General features: G+C 43.1%; 1 protein-coding gene across 3 annotated transcripts in view; it reads right to left on the minus strand.

The window, feature by feature from the left end:
• wdfy3 (WD repeat and FYVE domain containing 3) overlaps nucleotides 1–19,775 on the minus strand; it is a 162,869-nt gene that overhangs the window by 38,239 nt on the left and 104,855 nt on the right. For all 3 annotated transcript variants that reach the window (XM_034691917.1, XM_034691915.1, XM_034691916.1), the window contains 6 exons: nucleotides 12,913–13,013; nucleotides 6,620–6,838; nucleotides 6,229–6,413; nucleotides 3,161–3,392; nucleotides 2,877–3,037; nucleotides 303–414 (listed from right to left, as the gene is read on the minus strand). In XM_034691917.1, the coding sequence (XP_034547808.1) occupies nucleotides 303–414; nucleotides 2,877–3,037; nucleotides 3,161–3,392; nucleotides 6,229–6,413; nucleotides 6,620–6,838; nucleotides 12,913–13,013 (1,010 nt within the window). The remainder of the gene's footprint in view (nucleotides 1–302; nucleotides 415–2,876; nucleotides 3,038–3,160; nucleotides 3,393–6,228; nucleotides 6,414–6,619; nucleotides 6,839–12,912; nucleotides 13,014–19,775) is intronic.

The following is a 19,775-nucleotide window of genomic DNA, read 5'->3' on the forward strand; positions in this document are numbered from 1 at the left end:
TAAAATAAAAAGAACAGAATTTGAGAAAAGAGTAGGACCTAAATAAATTCAGTGTTCAGAATAATCGTGTTGAACAACAGGAAATACTGACTCTAGGGCGTCAATCCTCCTATTTATATATTTTAATAGACTCAAAACTTTCAAGGATCAAACGAGAGATTATCAGAGGTAAATAACAGAAGAGTGAGGTTCCAGCTGAGCGACTCTTGTCCCAAACTAATCCAACCATTAAGCAGCACTCACAGAACAGTTCAAACAGGACGTTCTGCTGCTGCGTGTGTTACTGCTCTGACGTCGTTTACCTAAATATCCAACGACTCCGGCTCCGACGCTTCGAGCTGGTCCGTTGAGGTGACCGGCAGCGTTATGAATCAGCTTAACTGGAGTGGCGTTCTCATGAGACGACACGGCGAGCTGAGGAGAGAGGGGAATGTTCAGTGACGAATCAGAACACACAAAAACAAACAGGAATGATTAATTCACTCTCACATTGTTTTTTAAGCTCATGATAAGCTGCACATTTCATTAACAAAGCACCCTGCTCTCGTGAACTCCTCTCCTCCTGTCCTGCAGAAACGCTGCCTCTGCACTCTGCAGAAACTGAGCAGGGACAGCAGAGCATGCTGGGAAATAAGTTGACAGGTGTGGAGAGAGATAAGGGAGAAGGAGGATACTTAGACACACACTTTTGATGGGATAAATGAGCAGTGTGCTTCTTCCTCTTGATGTGTTTGAATAAATGTTGATGCAAGTAAACCGAGTCAGATATTCAACTGAGGAGTGAGCTTGACCTCTGCATGCACACTGCACACAAGTCCCTGCCTCTTATATATGTGTGTGTGTGTGTGTGTGTGTGTGTGTGTGTGTGTGTGTGTGTAGCCCTCATCTATAAATACAGAGTGAACAGAACCCTGCAGAATTCCTCTCTCTGTCTGCAGTTGTTCATTATTTATGATATAAATCCTTCTTTGCTGCAAGCTTTGCACTTTTGGCTAAAAGGTCTGAACTGAAAATGTCTCTGCACTCCGGCTGAGAGGGAGGAGAGGTTTCTTTGTTCCTGGTGCATCAACTTGATAAAAAAGAGGCTTCAAGTGAACGCTGGTAAGCACAGGAGGGATGTTTGTGGATGCCTGGCAGTGGCTTTCTGGACCAGACAGAGTTGGTAGAAGAATCTCTGAGAGCTACTGGAATAAAGTGTGTTAACTATGCAGATCAAAAGGAGACAGAAATGATCTTTATGTGAGCATCAAAACCAAAATCTGCCCAGATTCTTAACTTTATGGCAGGAGCTTAACAACACATGACATAGCCTGGCTAAAAATGACTGATTCACATAGACTCAGGCAGATGGTGGACGAAACAGTGATGTCAATCTACAACCACACCCAAGAATACTCACCCAAAGTGAGTAATCAGGGCTTTAATAAATGTACTTCTTGTATTCTCCTCTATCCCTCTCTCCAACTCAGTCTCAGAAAATGTGTGTCTAACATGAGTCTGGTCCTGCTGGAGGTTTCTGCCTCTTCATTTAACTGGTCTGCAGAAATTAGCCTATGTGCACATGCTGCTGTAAAATAATGTGCCACTAGTGACACTGTACCACCCAAGGGGGATCGATCCTTACTTTGGGAACCACCGTTAAAAGGATTAGTCCTGATCCAAAACAACACTTACTTTAACTCTCCCTGTCTCATTAAAGTCCCTGAACCTGAGCTGGATCAGACTTGGACCAGCTCTTAGTTATGCTGCTATAGGCTTAGACTGTCGGGGGAACTGACACACTGGGATCCTGTCTTCCCCTCTCTCTCCTCTGTCTGCCTGTCTCTCATTTTAACTCTTCCTGTCCCATTAAAGTTACTAACCATAGACCTTTCTAGAGTCCCTGAGCTCCCTTGTCTCGTAGGTTCCTCTGGATCTCTGACGTAGACTCCAGCTGCTACAACTACTACTACCCGTCTCACCACTATCATCTCTCTCTCTCTTCATCTCCCTCTATCCCTCTCTCCAACACGGTCTCAGCAGATGTGTGTCTAACATGAGTCTGGTCCTGCTGGAGGTTTCTGCCTGTTAAAGGAAGTTTGTCCTTGCCACTGTAACTTGCTAAATGCTGCAAAGTGCTCTGCTCATGGTGGATTAAGATGAGATCAGACTGAGTCCTGTCTGTGAGTTGTAATAACAATCAAAGCTAGGCCATGACAAATAGGAATTCATCATTCTTTCACGTCCCTATTCCTCTCTCCATCAGTCTGTCTTTTTCTGTTCCTAAACTTAACCCTTTAAAGGACTAAACCAACCAGATTTAGCCTCACCCTCTATCGACCAACCATCCTGCTGCTGCCAAATCTTTAAATCTGTTCTCCTCTGTTCCACTTCAGGCTGTGAAGTCACCCGGGTCACCTCTAATCCATCTCATCTGTGTCCAGCTCCTCAGCTCATCCTGCATCCTTCCACCACCACCAGAGTCTAGACTCCAAAAGGTGGATCATATCCTGCTCTCAGCCTCACTATACTCCTCTGAGAATGTGAACACAATTAGGTAAATGTAAACTAGTTAAATTAATAAGTCTTCTGCTTTTTGCAAACAAATTGGTGTCACGAGCAGGATCAATAGTTTTCACTAAACACAGGGTAGTAGTTCGTTCACACTCAACCCAGTAAGAATGAAGAGACACAGATGAATCAGTTCTTTGCAGATGTGCATGTCAGGAGAATATTTATTGCACTTCTTAAAGGTCAGGAGTCACAGCAGCTGAGATCTCCTCGGTTGTCTGTGTTGGTTTTCAGATAACGCGTGTTGTGATTTGGTGCTGTATAAATAAAGATTGATTGATTGATTGATATTCTGACTCGTGTTTTGCTGCAGTGGTTGTTCTGACCTGTTTGGCGATGGCTTTGCTGTCCAGCTTGTTATAAACCTTCCTGATCTTGGCCACAGTGAGAGTAGAGACAGAGAGCGCGTAGAGACTGAAGGACACCTTCTCCTCTGGCACCAACGCCACCGGGGTGGCCGGGGCGACCTCTGTCTTTGAGTCTTTACCTGGAGCGGACAGATAACAGTTAATGATGATCAAACACAGATAAGAGAGGGATTCAAGTGTGGAGTGAAGAGATGAACAGAGTGACAGATAGAAGAGAACAAAAGACTGAGATAAGCACTAACAGGGCAGGTAGACGGCCTGGAAGCTGCCCACGTAGTTCGGTCCCAGCTCGTAGATGGCGGCGACGCTCGTGGCGGGTAGGACCTCCTCCACGAAGTGACTGGGTCCCAGACGCCACACCAGGGTGGAGAGCTGGCGTTGAGCGGGGGGCGTCCCGATGTATCCGTACACGGTGCTCAACACGGGAGGGTTTGTGGAGCCGGAGCCGCCCGGTGCGCTGTGGATGTAGTGAAGCTGGAGGAGAGGGAAGAAACACACGAGTGATTTCAGTCAACGGCGACACATTGAGAGAAAAAGAACCTGAGTGAATAAAGACAGAGCGGGAGCTTCAAGCAGGAAAGAAAGCTAGATATTTACTGTCTTTATTAAAATAAATAAAACTGCTGAGTCAGGGAGAGAGGTCGCTGTGAGAGAGTTTGTTGCTTCATCCTGTTAAAGCAACACTACTGAGGAGTGTTCAACATTCAATTACAATCAGTGACATCAGCATCAGTCTGTTAGAAATGATGAAATCTAGCATCAGGTTTCAGAGGCTTCGAGGATTGTTTATGTTGTTACTGCACAGACTCTCTAAAGGATCCTCAGAGACCCTGTCCCTGTGAGGGATTACTCTTTCACCCAATCACAGGAGACGAAAACAAAACCACAGGCCCTCTCTGACACATGAGAGACACATGACCAGCGTGTTGCTTCCTGTTTTACGGCCTCAGCAGGAAATGAAGCCGTGGTTATCAGCGCTGCAGAGAGGAAGCTGAGACTTGTGGTCGTGCAGAGTCGTGTCGCCGCTCGGCTCTGCAATCTCAGGGGGAATCAGAAGTCACCGGACCACAAGCCACACGCCGGTCTGCTGACTGCAGTGCTGCAAGGCTACTGTCTACTTCTTCTTCTTTAATTATGGTACAAGATTTTAACCTCAAACGGAATAAAGTTTGACCTCAGAGAGATGACTCTTATGACTTATAACACAACTCTGCAGCTCACTCAGTGTGTGATTTTTAGAAGTCAACGTGCATCCAGCTGAACATCTACAAACATCTGAGAAATGATGCAGCTGAGCGTATCCTCCTGGGATTACTGGCCATTTAGGTGCATTTCGACCAAGAGTTCCGGGTCTTTCAGCCCCCAGATCTACTTCACCCTGAACTAAAAGGTTCCTGTGCCCCCCTGTTGTCCGCGTTTCGACTGCGGGCTGAAGTGCCTGGTAGATTGTGCAAATCAGGCCAGTGACGTAAGGAGAAAAAAAAGTAAATGCACTACACCATCAGACCAGTAGAGGGCAGTAAAACAAAAAAGAATGCCATTCATCACAGATGACACCATAGAAGCAGACGGACAGGCAGGTATCATTATGAGCAACACAACAGTTAGCCTGTTAGCATGAAGAGACTCAGCTGGCGCTGTTTTAGATGGTGCTATATTTCATCACAGATGGATTCACTGAATCAACACGTGAGAGGAGATAAGCGCGAGTAGCAAAGATGTTTCAACACGGCTTTAAAATCCTTTTGAACTCAAAAAGCCGTGGCAGAGATCGGCCGGTGTTCTGGTTTAAACAGCGACCCTGTTAACTGGAGACTTTCTAACTAATGAAAGAAAGAGAAATCAAGAGAATCACAGATGGAAAAAACAATGACTGTGAATGTTTTTGGAAAGATTGAAAAAAAGAATTGAAAGAAAAAAATTTGAATTTTTTGTTTTTTTGAAAAATGAATTTGAAAAAGAAATTTGAAAAAAGAAATAAAAAAAAAAGATTGAAAAACAAAATTTGAAAAAAAATGAATTTGACAAAAATAATTTGACAAAGAAAGTTTGAAAGTTTTTTGAGAAAAAAAAAATTTGACAAAAATTTTTTTTGGGAAAAAAAAAAATTTTGACAAAAAAAAAAAAATTTGACAAATGAAATTTGAAAAGAAAATTTGAATAAAAAAATTTTGGAAAAAAAAAAAAAGGACAAAAAAATTTACAAAAAAGTTGACCGGAGCCTCTCGGAATAATACATTCTCCTCATATTTGAAATTGTGCTCCAATAGCAGAAAAACATGGAAAAAATTAAAAATTTTGCACCTGCGGTTAAAAAAAATGGAAAAAGCAATGAATGAATCAACACGTGAGAGGAGATAAGCGTGAGTAGCAAAGACGTTTCAACACGCCTTTAAAATCCTTTTGAACTCAAAAAGACGTGGCAGAGATCGGCGGGTGTTTTGGTTTAAACAGCGACCCTGTTAACTGGAGACTCTCAGCCGGATGCATCCCTCATAAACGTCTTTAGACCATCATTAAATATCTGATGAGGATATTTTGAAATCTGAATAAAAACTAAACTAGTTTGCATTCCCAGGAACTCCCTCTGTGTTTCAACAGCTGTGTAAACTCCACAAACACTGACACGTTCAGCTGAAGGTCTCCAGTTTACAGGGTCACTTTTAAAACCGGAACACCGGGAGGAGAGATGCATTCACGGTGGGCTGAGAGAAGACTACTGTTACAAGCTGCTAAATCAAGAGAATCACAGCTTCTTCTTTTGAAAAGTACACACACATACAAAAAGATGAAAGAGAAAAACAATGACTGTGAATGTTTTGGGAAAAATTGAAAAAAGAATTTGAAAGAAAAAAAATGGAATTTTTTGTTTTGAAAAAATGAATTTGAAAAATAAATTTGAAAAAAGAAATAAAAAAAAAAAGATTGAAAAACAAAATTTGAAAAAAAATAAATTTGACAAAAATAATTTGACAAAGAAAGTTTGAAAAAAAAATTACAAAAAAATGTTTTGGGAAATTTTTTTTTTTTGACAAACCCCCCTAGCAGGGGCTTTTTAGGGGGGAGATTATCTACCCCTGAACTAAACTTAGACCCTGGGTCAACCTGTCGAAAAGCACGTAGTTCAGAGGTAAAGTCCCTCTGGTTGAAAAGTGCCTTTTGATCAATTTGCAAGAACCAAGACCACTGTCCCTCCTCCTGTATGTTTCAGTTACATTAAAAAAGTCTGAATCCTCTCCTCATCATATCTAATAAAGAAGCCTTACTCAGTCAAACACTTCCTGCATGCCTGACTTCATTCTCTCTGTACCTTGACGGTGTTGATGAGCTGTCCGTCGAGGTACAGCGTGGCCATGCTGTTCTTCAGCATGCCTTTGCTCATGACCAGCACCAGGTGGTGCCACTGTCCCTCAGCGATCAGCTCTCCGCAGCGGAAGCGAGCGCAGCAGGGCAGGATCTCATAGAAGGAGGCTTCTTCGCTCGACTCGTCGGCCGCTTGAAGGCGGGGAAGGAGAGGGAGACGAGGGTGAGTCAGAGAAACAAACTGTGTGTTAACTCATCTCTTCAGTACAACTCATTTCAACTCAAAGATCTCTGATACTCTAAAAGTAAACACTCCTTTCAGATGTTTATCAAAACTTCCTGACACCACAGCAGCCGTCTTGTGCCTAGTTCCTGATGTAACAGGTGTCTGCACTCACAGTACGTCTGCAGCAGCTCCTCCTTGGTGGACACGGTGAGCGAGCGGTCTTTGGCGGACAGAACCACGGACAGGCAGACGTAGTGCTGCTCGGAGGACGTGGCCCGCCGCACCACGGTCAGCAGTCTCACCGGGTGGGCCTGAGGAGCCGAGCTGAAGCGCTCCACGCAGAACCAGGTGGAGTAGCTGAGGCCGGACGGAGGAGGAAACAGGCGCTCTCCTGGAGGTGAGAGAGGAGGAACAAGTTTAGTCACATGATGTTATGATATGACGTGTTAATAAACTGTTGTCTCACACTTGGCCATGTTTGTCTTGTGTCACATCTCCAACTGTGATGTTGTTTTTCCCCGTCCTTACACAAACAATAAATAATTGATCACAACAGAGCTGGAATAACTCTCATTCTGCAGCAGTGAGCAGCGTGAAGAAGGACAAACATTATTTCCTCCAGTCAGGACCTCTGCTGGTGTAACATATTGTGTTTCCTCCTTCAGGACATTTTCATTTAGTGCCACAGATATTGTCACTTCTGGCTGGGCTGCATGTTTACTCTCTGCATGTTGCTGCCGGCACTTGTTTGATATATCAGCCGTAATGCGTCTGCTCTCTTTTGACAGCACTGCTAGCTGCAGAAACCAAATGTGTAATGAGGATTTTATTCATGCCTTCAGCTGCATCTCATTTTCTTTATTACTCTCTCTCTGTTTGGGCCTCACTGTTATCTAGGCGTCCTGTTTTAAGGTGAGATACATCAGTGAGTTCCCGGGTCATCTTATCTCACCTGCTCAAATGACTTTCCTCCACTCACTCATCACTTTTCATGGCTTGTCTTTCTTCTTTGCATACTTTTGTAATCATTCAGGTCATGCAAACATCTCAAATAAAACAACATGAGCTACAGCTCCTGTGAGGAGTTCTTCACCGGTGTCTACATGTTATCAGCTTGGAGCGATCGGTTAGATAAAGTTGTTCTTGCTTGCTTCGCTGCAGTTGCTAATATTCCGGAACAGAATCCAATACGAAAATGTCCCAGGCTGCCGATTTAGCATGCTAATGGAAACTAACGGTTTGGCACATTGTTTCGATGCTAACAGAAACTTCTTGTTTAGCCATTTTATTTGATGCTAACGGAAATTAACGGTTTAGCCAGGTTATTTGATGCTAACGAAAAACAAAAAGTTTAGTAACATTGTTTTGATGCTAGTAGAAACTAACAGTTCAGCCACATCGTTTTGATGCTAACGTAAACTAACGGTTATGCCACCTTGTTTGATGCTAACGGAAACTAACTGTTGAACCACATCGTTTTGATGCTAACGTAAACTAACAGTTTAGCCACGTTGTTTGATGCTAACGTAAACTAACGGTTTAACCACATCGTTTTGATGCCAACGTAAACTAATGGTTATGCCACGTTGTTTTGATGCTAACGTAAACTAATGGTTATGCCACGTTGTTTTGATGCTAACGTAAACTAACAGTTTAGCCACTTTGTTTGATGCTAACGTAAACTAATGGTTATGCCATGTTGTTTTGATGCTAACGTAAACTAATGGTTATGCCACGTTGTTTTGATGCTAACGTAAACTAACGGTTTAGCCCTGTTGTTTGATGTTAACGTAAACTAATGGTTATGCCACGTTGTTTTGATGCTAACGTAAACTAACGGTTTAGCCCTGTTGTTTGATGCTAACGTAAACTAATGGTTATGCCACGTTGTTTTGATGCTAACGTAAACTAATGGTTTAGCCCTGTTGTTTGATGCTAACGAAAACTAAAGGTTTGGCACATTGTTTTGATGCTAATAGAAACTTAAAGTTTAGCCACCTTGTTTGATGCTAAAGGAAACTAACAGTTTAGCAACATTGTTTCAATGCTAACGGAAACTAAGGCTTTAGTGACATTGTTTGATGCTAAAGTAAACTAATGGTTTAGCCACATTGTTTGATGCTAACATAAACTAACGGTTTAACCACATCTTTCCGATGCTAACGGAAACTAACGGTTTAGCCACATTATTTGATGCTAACGGAAACTAAAAGTTCAGCTACATTGTTTTGATGCTAACCAAAACTAACTGTTTAACCACATCTTTCCGATGCTAACGGAAATTAACAGTTTAGCCACATTGTTTTGATGCTAACCAAAACCAACTGTTTAACCACGTTGTTTTAATGCTAACCAAAACTAACGGTTTAGCCACATAGTTTTGATGCTAACCAAAACTAACTGTTTCACCACATTGTTTTGATGCTAACCAAAACTAACTGTTTCACCACATTGTTTTGATGCTAACCAAAACTAACTGTTTCACCACATTGTTTTGATGCTAACGGAAGGTTTTACCTCACCTTACGGTCTCTGGTGTCAACAAGCAGAAACTAAATGTGTCTGAACTCTTTACTGTGGATTGATTTGACATGACGTGTGATCAGTTTGCCTCTGGTGTTGCTCATTTTAGTGACAGTTAATAACCATTGTCAAGGGGTTTTGTCCAATCAGAGTCAAGCATCCTACACAGCCAAAAGAGACGGGTAATAACAGAAAAAGAAAGTCCTCTTATTTTTCAGAAACAGCTGCTGACGCTCACAGGGACACGGAGAGAGAGGAAGAAGAGGAGCTGCGAGAACCTGAGCAGAATGAAGATGATTTGATGAATGAGCGGCTGGATGATGTCATCCACAGATATGGGTCAGATAGAGCGAGAGAGGGAAGGAGGAGGAGGAGAAGACAAATGAGGCAGGGAGGGAGGAAAAGTAAATGGACAATAGAGAGAATGATGAAGAGAGAGGAACAGAAAAGAGGGAAGGGCATTCATGATTGGAGAACGAGGGAAGAAAAATGTGAGTGACAGGAAGAAAAGAGGGAGGAAGAAGAGCGAGGTCTATAAATAGAGTTGGGTGACATGAGGAGGAGAGAGAGAGGAAGAGAGAGGGTGAATGAGTGCAGAGGGAGCGGATGAATAGGTAAACAGATGGAGAGAGGATGGCAAGGTAAGAGGAGGGAGGATTTATTAATAGAGGAGAGGAAAGAGAAGGGGAAGAAGAGGACATGAGAAAAGGAGGTAGAGGAGGAGAGGAAGTGACAGGAGGATGAAGACAGGTTGGAAGAAAAGGGAGCAGATGGGAAGGAAGGAGAGGAGTGCATAGAGGAGAAAAGAGGAATGATGGGAGGAAAGGAAAAGAGAAGTAATGTGAGGTGAAGACAGAAGAGGAGAGGGATGATAGGAGAGGAAGAAAGGGGGGTCTAAGTGATGGTAAGAGAGGAGAAGAGAGGAAAGGAAATGAAAGTAAGGAGGTAGAGGAAAAGAGGAGAGATGGGTGAAACGTGGATAAGAAAGAAGGACACTAAAGGGAGGTAAAGACCAGAGAGAAGGAAAAAGGGAAGAGGGAAATTAGTGGAGAGGGATGAAAGGATGAAATGAGAAAGTAATGAAAGGAGGAGAGGAAGCAAGAGGGGAGAATTGTAGAAGGGCAGGAGAGGGGAAGAAGAGGAGGAGAAGAAAATGGGAAGAAGTAAGCAAAGAAAAGAGGAGTGAGGGGGAAGAAAGGAAAAAAAAGAGGAGAGGAGTGGGAATGGGAAGAGAACATGAAGAAATGGAGGTAGAGAAGAACAGGAAAAGGGAGGATCAAGTGGATGGAGAACAAGGAAATGTAAGGAGGAAAGGAGGGGGTGAAAAAAGAGGAGAGGATAGGAGATAAAAGTAGATAGATTGTAAAGTTTGGAGAGGAGAGGAGAGGAAAGGGGAGGAGAGGAGGAAAAGAGAGGTAAGGAAAGGGGGGATAGGTGAGCAGGGAGGTGGGAAACAAAGGAACAAAAGAATAAGAAAATGAATAGAGGGAGGTGGAGAAATGGAGGAGAGAAAAGGAGGGAGATGATGGAGGGAGAAGAGAGAAGCATAGAGAAAATGAAAGGAAAGAGGAGGAGTAAAGAAAAGGAGGTGAGTGGAGGAGAGAAGAGGAGAAAGCAAAGAAACAAAGATGGAGAGGAGGGGATAGAAGAAGGGGGGGATGAAAATTGCAAAATGATGGGGAGTGGCCGAGAAGAAAGGAGGAAAAGGGGGAGGAAGAAAGATGAGAGCAGATGGAAATGTAAGGAGAGGAGATGAGTTAAGGGAGGGAAGGAGAGAACTGAGGAGAAGAAGATGGAAGTGAGTAAAGAAAGAGGAAAAGAGAGGAGGAGAGGAGAGAAGGAAAGGAGTCTGGATGGAAAAGTGAAGGGAAGAGGAGAGAAAGGGGAGGGGATATAAGGGAGGAGAGGTTAAAAGAGGAAAAGGAAAGGATGGAAGGGAAGGAAGAGGAAGAGGAGGCGAGGGAAAATGGAGACGAGAGGAGAGCAAAAGGAAAGAGAGAGGTGGAGGTGAGGTCAGAAGGCTACTGAGAGGAGGAGAGGAGGAAAGAAGACAAGGATAGAGAGATAAAAGTAAAGGTAAAAAGAAAGGATGAGTGATAGGAAGCTTGAGGAACGAGAGAAGAGGAGAATAAAGAAAAATGATAGAAAAGGAGGAAGAGGAGTCTGGCTGTGCTTCATGAATACTGAATGAAGCTAAGGAGCTGAAAATCAAGCATCACGTCATGGATTGGTTTTCATCTCCGCCTTCAGCTCTCTGCGTTCAGTGTTTGGGTTTTAGGTGAGGTAGTTCTCCCGAGTGAAGAAGTGATGAAAACGTTTGATAAAAAAGATGTGCGTGAGATGAAGAAATCCTACAAGGTTTAAAAAAAACTAAACAGAAAGTGGGATGAAGATGAGAAAGAGGACAAACTGGGGAAAAGAACAGAGGGTTTGAGTCTATTCTTACTTTTTCTCTGCTTCTGTTTAAAACAAGAAGAAGATATAATCGTTTCTGAAACAAAGACGGATAATACCACGGAGGCAGGAATAAACATATTTTGCCAACTCACACTTCGTTTTTTGCCAAACTGGCAGCAAAAACAACACAAATGTATCAGAAATTGGCTGCTGTTTGGTGGATTCATCCCACCTTGATATTAAAATACCTTGGATTGGTTATGTCATGGCGTCCCTTTGGGGATTAAAATTAAATTTAGCGTGGGGGCTACGCTAGAAGGCTACGGCTTTCTCAGACAGGTGATAAGATGTGGTGTGAAGGTGCTATTTGGAGGAGAAATCCGAGAAATGCACAAACAGTTTCAACTTTTACTCTAAAAGAAGTATTATTCAAAATTTCTTAGTGTTATATTAGAAGCATTCTCATTTTGAAACCTAAAAATAGGGCTTGTCCTCATAAGGGCCTGTGTCTTCTGTCCTCATAAGAGCCTGTGACCACTGTCTTCATCAGGGCCTGTGTCCTCTGTCCCAATAAGGGCTTGTGTCCTCTGTCTTCATAAGGGCTTGTGACCACTGTCTTCATAAGGGCCTGTGTCTACTGTCTTCATCAGGGCCTGTGTCCTCTGTCTTCATAAGGGCTTGTGTCCTCTGTCTTCATAAGGGTCTGTGTCTACTGTCCTCATTAAGGCCTGTGTCTTCTGTCCCAATAAGGGCCTGTATCCACTGTCTTCATAAGGGCCTGTGTCCACTGTCTTCATAAGGGCCTGTGTCTACTGTCCTCATTAAGGCCTGTGTCCTTGTCCCAATAAGGGCTTGTGTCTACTGTCTTCATAAGGGCCTGTTACTACTGTCCCCATAAGGGCCTGTGTCCACTGTCACAATAAGGGCCTGTGTCTTCTGTCACCATAAGGGCCTGTGTCCTCTGTCCTCATAAGGGCCTGTGTCCACTGTGAACATAAGGGCCTGTGTCTACTGTCTTCATAAGGAAATGTGTCTCTTTCCCCATAAGGGGCCTGTGTCTCTGTCCTTATAAGGGTCTGTGTCCACTGTGAACATAAGGGCCTGTGTCCTCTGTGAACATAAGGGCCTGTGTCCACTTTGACTCATAAGGGCCTGTGTTTCTGTCCTCATAAGGGCCTGTGTCCTCTGTGAACATAAGGGCCTGTGTCCTCTGTGAACATAAGGGCCTGTGTCCACTTTGACTCATAAGGGCCTGTGTTTCTGTCCTCTGTGAACATAAGGGCCTGTGTCCACTTTGACTCATAAGGGCCTGTGTTTCTGTCCTCATAACGGCCTGTGTCCACTGTGAACTTAAGGGCCTGTGTCCTCTGTCCTCATAAGGGAAAAATATCCTTCAAGCAATGTCTCACAAATCAGGTCCAGATTGCATCAGTACAAATGTGACTCTTAAATCGGCTGTTAGAACTTTAACTGGTTAGCAAATCAGTGAAATGAATGTAGGAGCCGTACTCTAAAATGACACGAAGAAACAATTCAAGTTTTTACCTGTACCCATCCCGCTCAGCACTGCTCCGTCGCTGACACCTGAGGTGTTGGTGTTGTTGGTTGGGGCGTTATGGGGCGCCAGGCTGGGCAGAAACAGACACCTGCAGAGGACAACAGAGAGACGGAGTAATGACTGTTATCTGAGGAAACAGCTGTAAAGGGACACAAAACATGTTGTCAGCTTACAAAAACAGTTATTGTGGAAGAGATTTACTGCAGGTTTGTGAGTCTGCCTCCATCACTGAGATGAAGTACCAGAAAAACTCTCCTCTATGGTTACAGGAGTTTTGTATTATACAATGAAAATCTCAACTGCTTCATACTCTTAATTATAGATGAGAGGAGAGAGGTGGGAAGAAAGCATCAACTCAGGCTGGTTTTTCAAAAGGAATCTGCTTTCTGTGCACATTAGCTTAGCTCAGCATTGAACAGGATAAAAAAAAAAAGTCAATTATCTGAAAAAAGCTTCTTGAAAACGGATTGAGATTTCAAATGTAAGGGGTTTAATTCTCCTGTTAGCTTCCTGCTAACATGACGGATCTACACTCTGTTCTATAAATATTTATGCCTGCATGTTAGCCCCATCTTTCAGACTTTTAAAGCAGACAAAGACCGACAATCTTTCCTCTAAAGAACAGAGATTTGGGTTGTGAGATGGCGTTGTGTTGTGCTGACTCACAGCCCCTCAGTGAAGGTGTTATTTTGTCCTCTCTAATCATCCTGAGCCACTGCAGACACAAGTGCTCGGGGAAACTCAGAGGGAACAAGGTGATCTGGGCTTTATTTTTGTAGCTGTTGAAAGACAAAACAACCTTAATATTTATAAAGGGTAGGTGGGTACTCAAGTAGCAATTATTACGCCTCTGGGGATGGCGGTACATTTTTCAGTGTTTCTGGTGAAGCCAACAGTTAGTGATGAACAACTTCCTGCTGGGACTTCTTCTGTGAGATGTATTGTTTCCAGTCTGGTAAGCAAGTTGGGAAGCGACTGGGGGAAATTCAACCCCCAGCTGTGTCTGTAGAGCAAACGACCATGTGCAAGCTCATCTGTTTCCAGTCAGTCCCAGTTTCACTGTATATAAATTCCCTAATTTTTCACCTTCAAGTTTCAAGAGTGTGTGTGAGGGGGCAGACCATGAGGAGGAGGAGGACAAAGAAAACCAAGAACAGAGCAAGTCTTCAGCTGTTTTTGAAACGGCCTGCTACATACTACCTAGATATGTAGTATGCAGTACGTACTGCTTACTACATACTGCGTCTAAAGGCAGTATGTAAGTATGACTGTTCTGTTGTTAAAGAAAAAGGAGAACGTTAGCGCTGTGCATTGTGGAAAACAGTGAGGGAGACTGGTCTGCTGCAGACTGAGACATGATCCCGATTCAGTGCTACATCCAGGGAGCTTTGGCATACTGCAGATTTTGCTCTTGTTCACATACTGCATACTGAATTTTGGCCACATCAGTACGTAGTGCTGGTATAGTAGGCGGTTTTGAAAACGGCCAAAGTCTCTGAGTTTACAATCTTTGCAGGGCGCTGCATGTATGTAATCTGACACTGAGAGATGCAGAGTCTGCTGCTCTGTTACTAAATATCAGTGGGTACATATATTAGTGGGATTTGTAAGTGCAGAAGACTGTGCTGAGGTCTTTACAGGACTCCCTAAAAAGTCCATCAGACGGCTGCAGCTCATACAGAATGCTAGACCACAGTAGACCAAATCACTCAAGTTCTTAAATCCCTACACTGGCTTCCTGTCTGTCAGAGAATAGACTTTAAAATCCTGCTGATGGTTTATAAAACACTGAATGGTTTAGGCTGATCTGCTACTACTTTATGAACCACCTCGACCTCTGAGGTCCTCAGGTACTGGTCTGCTTTCAGTCCCAAGAGTCAGAACGAAACATGGTGAAGCAGTGTTTAGTCATTATGCTCCACATATCTGGAACACACTCCCTGAAAGCTGCAGGTCTGCTCCAACTCTCACCTCTTTTAAATCAATTAAGACTTTTTATTTAACACTGCCTTCCTATCTTAGCTAATTTTAACTCACTTTAAATTAAAATTTTAAAGTAATTTTTAATATATTTCTAATTTTCCTTTTCTTTTCTGTTTTATTATATTTGTCATTTTAACTGTGTTATTTTAAGCCTGTCTGAATGTCTCCAATGTTTTTAATGTGTTAATGTAAAGCACATTGAGTTGCCCTCGTGTATGAAATGCACTATACAAATAAAGCTGCCTTGCCTTTTTATGATTGTGGACTTCTCACCTAGCCATGAATTCAGGTGTGCACAATTTTTGTTTTTTATTATTTCTATTGGAAAATTTAACAGCATTTTTAGTCATATTATTTATTGTAATTAACTTTGTTTACTTGCCAAATGTTGTCTCAAAAATACAAAACTTTTTTGCTGGAGTGAACCCTGACTGCTGAGTTTTCTATTTAGAGATGTAGTGAGTAATGTCTGCTCAGCAGTGTTTTTATTTTGACTTCTGCATGTATGATGTGACGACAGTGTTTGATTCTTTAAGACTATTCAGATGTGATTGTTTGATTTTGCCAGAACTCAACTCAATTTATTTATATATCACCTTTCATACATATAAACATGCAGCCCAAAGTGCTTCACAAAAGAACAGAAACACAGAAAACAGCAATGGTAAAATGATAAAAGGCATGATTATAAATAAAATACTTAAAAATAAAATAAAATCGATGCAGTTAAATTAAAGCTGGGGTTGGTAATCAGATTTAGATCCACTTTTTGTCATACTGGTTAAAATGATCTTTATGTCCTGATGGTAATCATTACATGATGTGTTCTTAAAAAAGAAGGAAGAAAAGCTGCTATCTACAGCCGGAGTAAACCTGGGAAAACTCCAACCAATCACCGTTTTTTGGGACCCAAAATTTAAACCATTCAAATCCCGTCCTGCCGTTCTGCGCGCCTCCTGCGCGTACATTTCCCCGGCGTGCACTCCAAGTCCCCGTCCCCTGCCTCTGCTTCCCCTGACTCTACTGACTACCCCTCTCCCTCGACCTCGGGCCTGTCCCCTCTGACCCGATGAGGTACTTTGCTCAGGACTGTAGTCCGGATCAGAGTCTAAAAAGCTCTCACCACGGGGGCTCTGACAAGCAGAAGAATGAATGACATTTAGTAAGTCCTACAGAAAATATATATTTATTGTAGCGTCTGTCCGGACGCTGTAGTGATGACGAGCCGATTCGTGAACACGTTGAGTTTTAATAACCGGTCACTGTCTGCCGTGATCACGACAACCAACAAAACAACAATCAATGTTTGAATGAATGAAGAACTTCTCCTCTTGTCTCTCCTCTCTCCCGCTCACACACTCTACACCTCTCCTGATGCCTTCACTGACTGTCAACACTGTAGGAATTAAGAACATCTACACTGAACAGGTTTAACAAACAGTAGAGCTGTTACAGTGTTATATATGTGTTATAACTTTTCTCCTGATATCGTGTCACCAGTACAACTGGATAATGCTAGAATGACAGTTGTGAGTGCTAACAGCAGCCATGTTTGTTTGTGTTTTTAACTTTCACTATGAGAATGTTTTGGTGAGGACCGGTTTTGAATCAGTCGCCGTCATATGGTCGCAAGTCAGCGGCGCTCGTGCATGTGAGTGGGGGGGGGGGGCGTCGTTTTGGAGGATCTCTGAGGGAGGAGGGGAGGGGTTAGACGGAGTCATGAGGAAAAGCTACATTCAAATTCATGCTGGTTTTCAGAGACTACCAACCCCAGCTTTAATAAAAATAAGGAAGAGTGGGGTAAAAATTAAAAATAAGGTAGTGTTAACAAGATAAGATGAATACAAGAAATAAATAGATAGATAAATAATTAAATAAGATAAATAAATGTTAAAGCAATGATTATAATAATGCAGTCTATGGCTAAAAATAAATTACTCCAAATTAAAAGCTACATTAAAAAGTATTTTTGGAGGTTTTGTGAATTTAGCTTGAAAACCAGGTTTTGTGTTCATAGTTGAGATAAAGGAGAGAAAGGTTTCAAGAATTTAATCAATTTATTCCTCTTTTATTGTCTCTTAATTACATGTTTTGAAAGACCCTGATTCTTTTTTTCTTCCTCTCTCTGTTTTTCCACCTGGACAGGAGGGTCAGGGTTAGCTTCCAGACGGCGTCCCTGATCTGGCAGGGATTCAATGACTAATTCAAGGACGCTTCTCAAGGGCAGACGCCGTTTAATAGACAGTGTGTGTAACTAACAAGAGCTCTGCCTTGCTGCTTCACTTTAACTACATGTGTGCTGTCTCTTTTTCCCCATTAGTCATCCCCTTCATTAGGTTAAACAAAAAGAAAGGAAGCACGTCGGGGATTTCACCGGCTCTCTGGGATAATTCTGTTCCCCCGGTTCGAGGGCGAGGCACGTTTTTTTATTCTTGAAAAAAATAAATAAAGGAGAATCTTTCCCCTCCACCCCCGTCCGCCTACACTGATAGCATCATCCCAGCCCCACCAGAGACGCCTGGCTGGGTGGGTGTGTGTTAGCATGTTGTGCATGACAGAGAGTGGATGTATGCATGTGTGTGGGATTCCTAATAGCAGCAGCAGCATCAATATTTCATGGTGACAGATGGAAGAGGAAGGAGGGGTATCCTGTGTGTGTGTGTGAGAGTGTGTGAGTTAGTGTGTGTCTCCTCTGTTTATGCTGAGCAGAAAGTGGGGCAGTGCCTCTCTGCCTGTGTGCTGCTGCTTCTCTGTGTTTTCAGGAGAAACTCCATGTTCTATTCTGAGGCGACTGCTGCGTGAGTTGAGCGGGTTCATGAGGGACGTGAAACAGGAAATCTGGAGAAATCTGTCTAACAAGTATCAAGTCAGAGGGAGCTGATGTTTTTAAAAATGATGCTTTGTTAAGTCCAGAAGAACTGATGAAGTCTGGGGATGTCACAGATTTTGTTTTCTTCACATAGAAGAGTTGTGTTACGGTTATTATATAAGGTCCTAAGAGACGTCCTGCAAAACATTAAGACGTGGTTATGAAGGCCTGACATACCCTATAATGTCACCACCATGAGCACTATAGACCCGTGCTGCCTTCAGTTATCAGGCCCCTCTCCTTTGGAATCATCTACCAGTCAGGGTCCGGGAGGCAGACACCCTCTCTACTTTTAAGAGTCGGCTTCAAACTTTCCTTTTTGATAAAGTTTATAGTTAGAGCTGGATCAGGCTTGGACCAGGTCTTAGTTATGCTGCTATAAGATTAGACTGACACACTGGGATCCTGTCTTTCCATCTGTCTGCCTGTCTCTTACTTTAACTCTTCCAGTCCCATTAAAGTTACTAACCATAGACCTTTCTGGAGTCCCTGAGCTCCCTTGTCTCGTAGGTTCCTCTGGATCTCTGATGTAGACGTGCCAGACTCCAGCTGCGACAACTACTACTATCTGGTCCTGCTGGAGGTTTCTGCCTGTTAAAGGAAGTTTGTCCTTGCCACTGTAACTTGCTAAATGCTGTGAAGTGCTCTGCTCATGGTGGATTAAGATGAGATCAGACTGATACATTGGGATCCTGTCTCTCCCTCTCTCTCCTCTGTCTGCCTGTCTCTTACTTTAACTCTCCCTGTCCCATTAAAGTTACTAACCATAGACCTTCATGGAGTCCCTGAGCTCCCTTGTCTCGTAGGGTCCTCTGAATCTCTGACGTAGACGTGCCAGACTCCAGCTGCTACAACTACTACTATCCATCTACCCACTATCATCTCTCTCTCTCTCTCTCTCTTCATCTCCCTCTATCCCTCTCTCCAACACGGTCTCAGCAGATGTGTGTCTAACATGAGTCTGGTCCTGCTGGAGGTTTCTGCCTGTTAAAGGAAGTTTGTCCTTGCCACTGTAACTTGCTAAATGCTGCAAAGTGCTCTGCTCATGGTGGATTAAGATGAGATCAGACTGAGTCCTGTCTGTAAGATGGGACTGGATCTGATCCGGTCTTAATGTTGGGTCTTTGTTAATAATAGAACATAGAGTACGGTCTAGACCTGCTCTGTTTGGAGTCTTCAGATAACGTTTGTTGTGATTTGGAATAATATCATCCTTTGCTGCTTTGGTCTACAACAACAGAATAAAGACACATAATCCCAATCACACTGAAGCTTTCTGTTAATTGAATGCCGGTCAGGTAATCAGAGGAAATAACCTCTGGCATTTCTGTAGACGATGACCTTAAACACGTTTCCTGATGAATATTAATGAATGTGTAACATATCATCCTCTTGACTTTCTCCACAACATTGTTTACCGTGTGTCAGCGTGCATGTGTCATGTATGTGTGGTCGTATCACCAAGGTCACATCCCGCTCCTCATCACCTCCACTGACCCCGACATTCACTGCTCTCACACACACACACACACACACACACACACACACACACACACACACACACACACACACACACACACACCACAAAGCAGCAGAACCTGTCCGAGGCAGCAGCTCCCACAATGCACTGCAGAAGGTGTGTTTGACATAAAAGGCAGAAAATAAGCCTATTTGTATGCGCCGCTCCACAACTGGAGGCGAATAACAGCCTCCTGCCGAGACAGAGACAGGTGCTGGGGAGAGGTGAGAGCACACACAACCTGTTTAATTGCATGGAAAAAAAAACGTTCTGCAGCCTGAGGTGTGTGTGGCTGCGTGTGTGAGGGGTGATCCACACACACACACACACACACACACACACAGGGAGATTCAGAGAAAAGAGGGGGATTGAAGATTATGTGTGGCTGCAGGAGTGTTTTGAAAAGCGTGTGATGAAGAGTGGTCCAGAAGTGATGAAGAGAAAAATCCAGAGAGGCAGCTGAAAGCACTACCACATGA

The sequence above is a fragment of the Notolabrus celidotus genome, chromosome 9 (genome assembly GCF_009762535.1).
Source record: "Notolabrus celidotus isolate fNotCel1 chromosome 9, fNotCel1.pri, whole genome shotgun sequence".
Taxonomy (NCBI): Eukaryota; Metazoa; Chordata; class Actinopteri; order Labriformes; family Labridae; genus Notolabrus; species Notolabrus celidotus.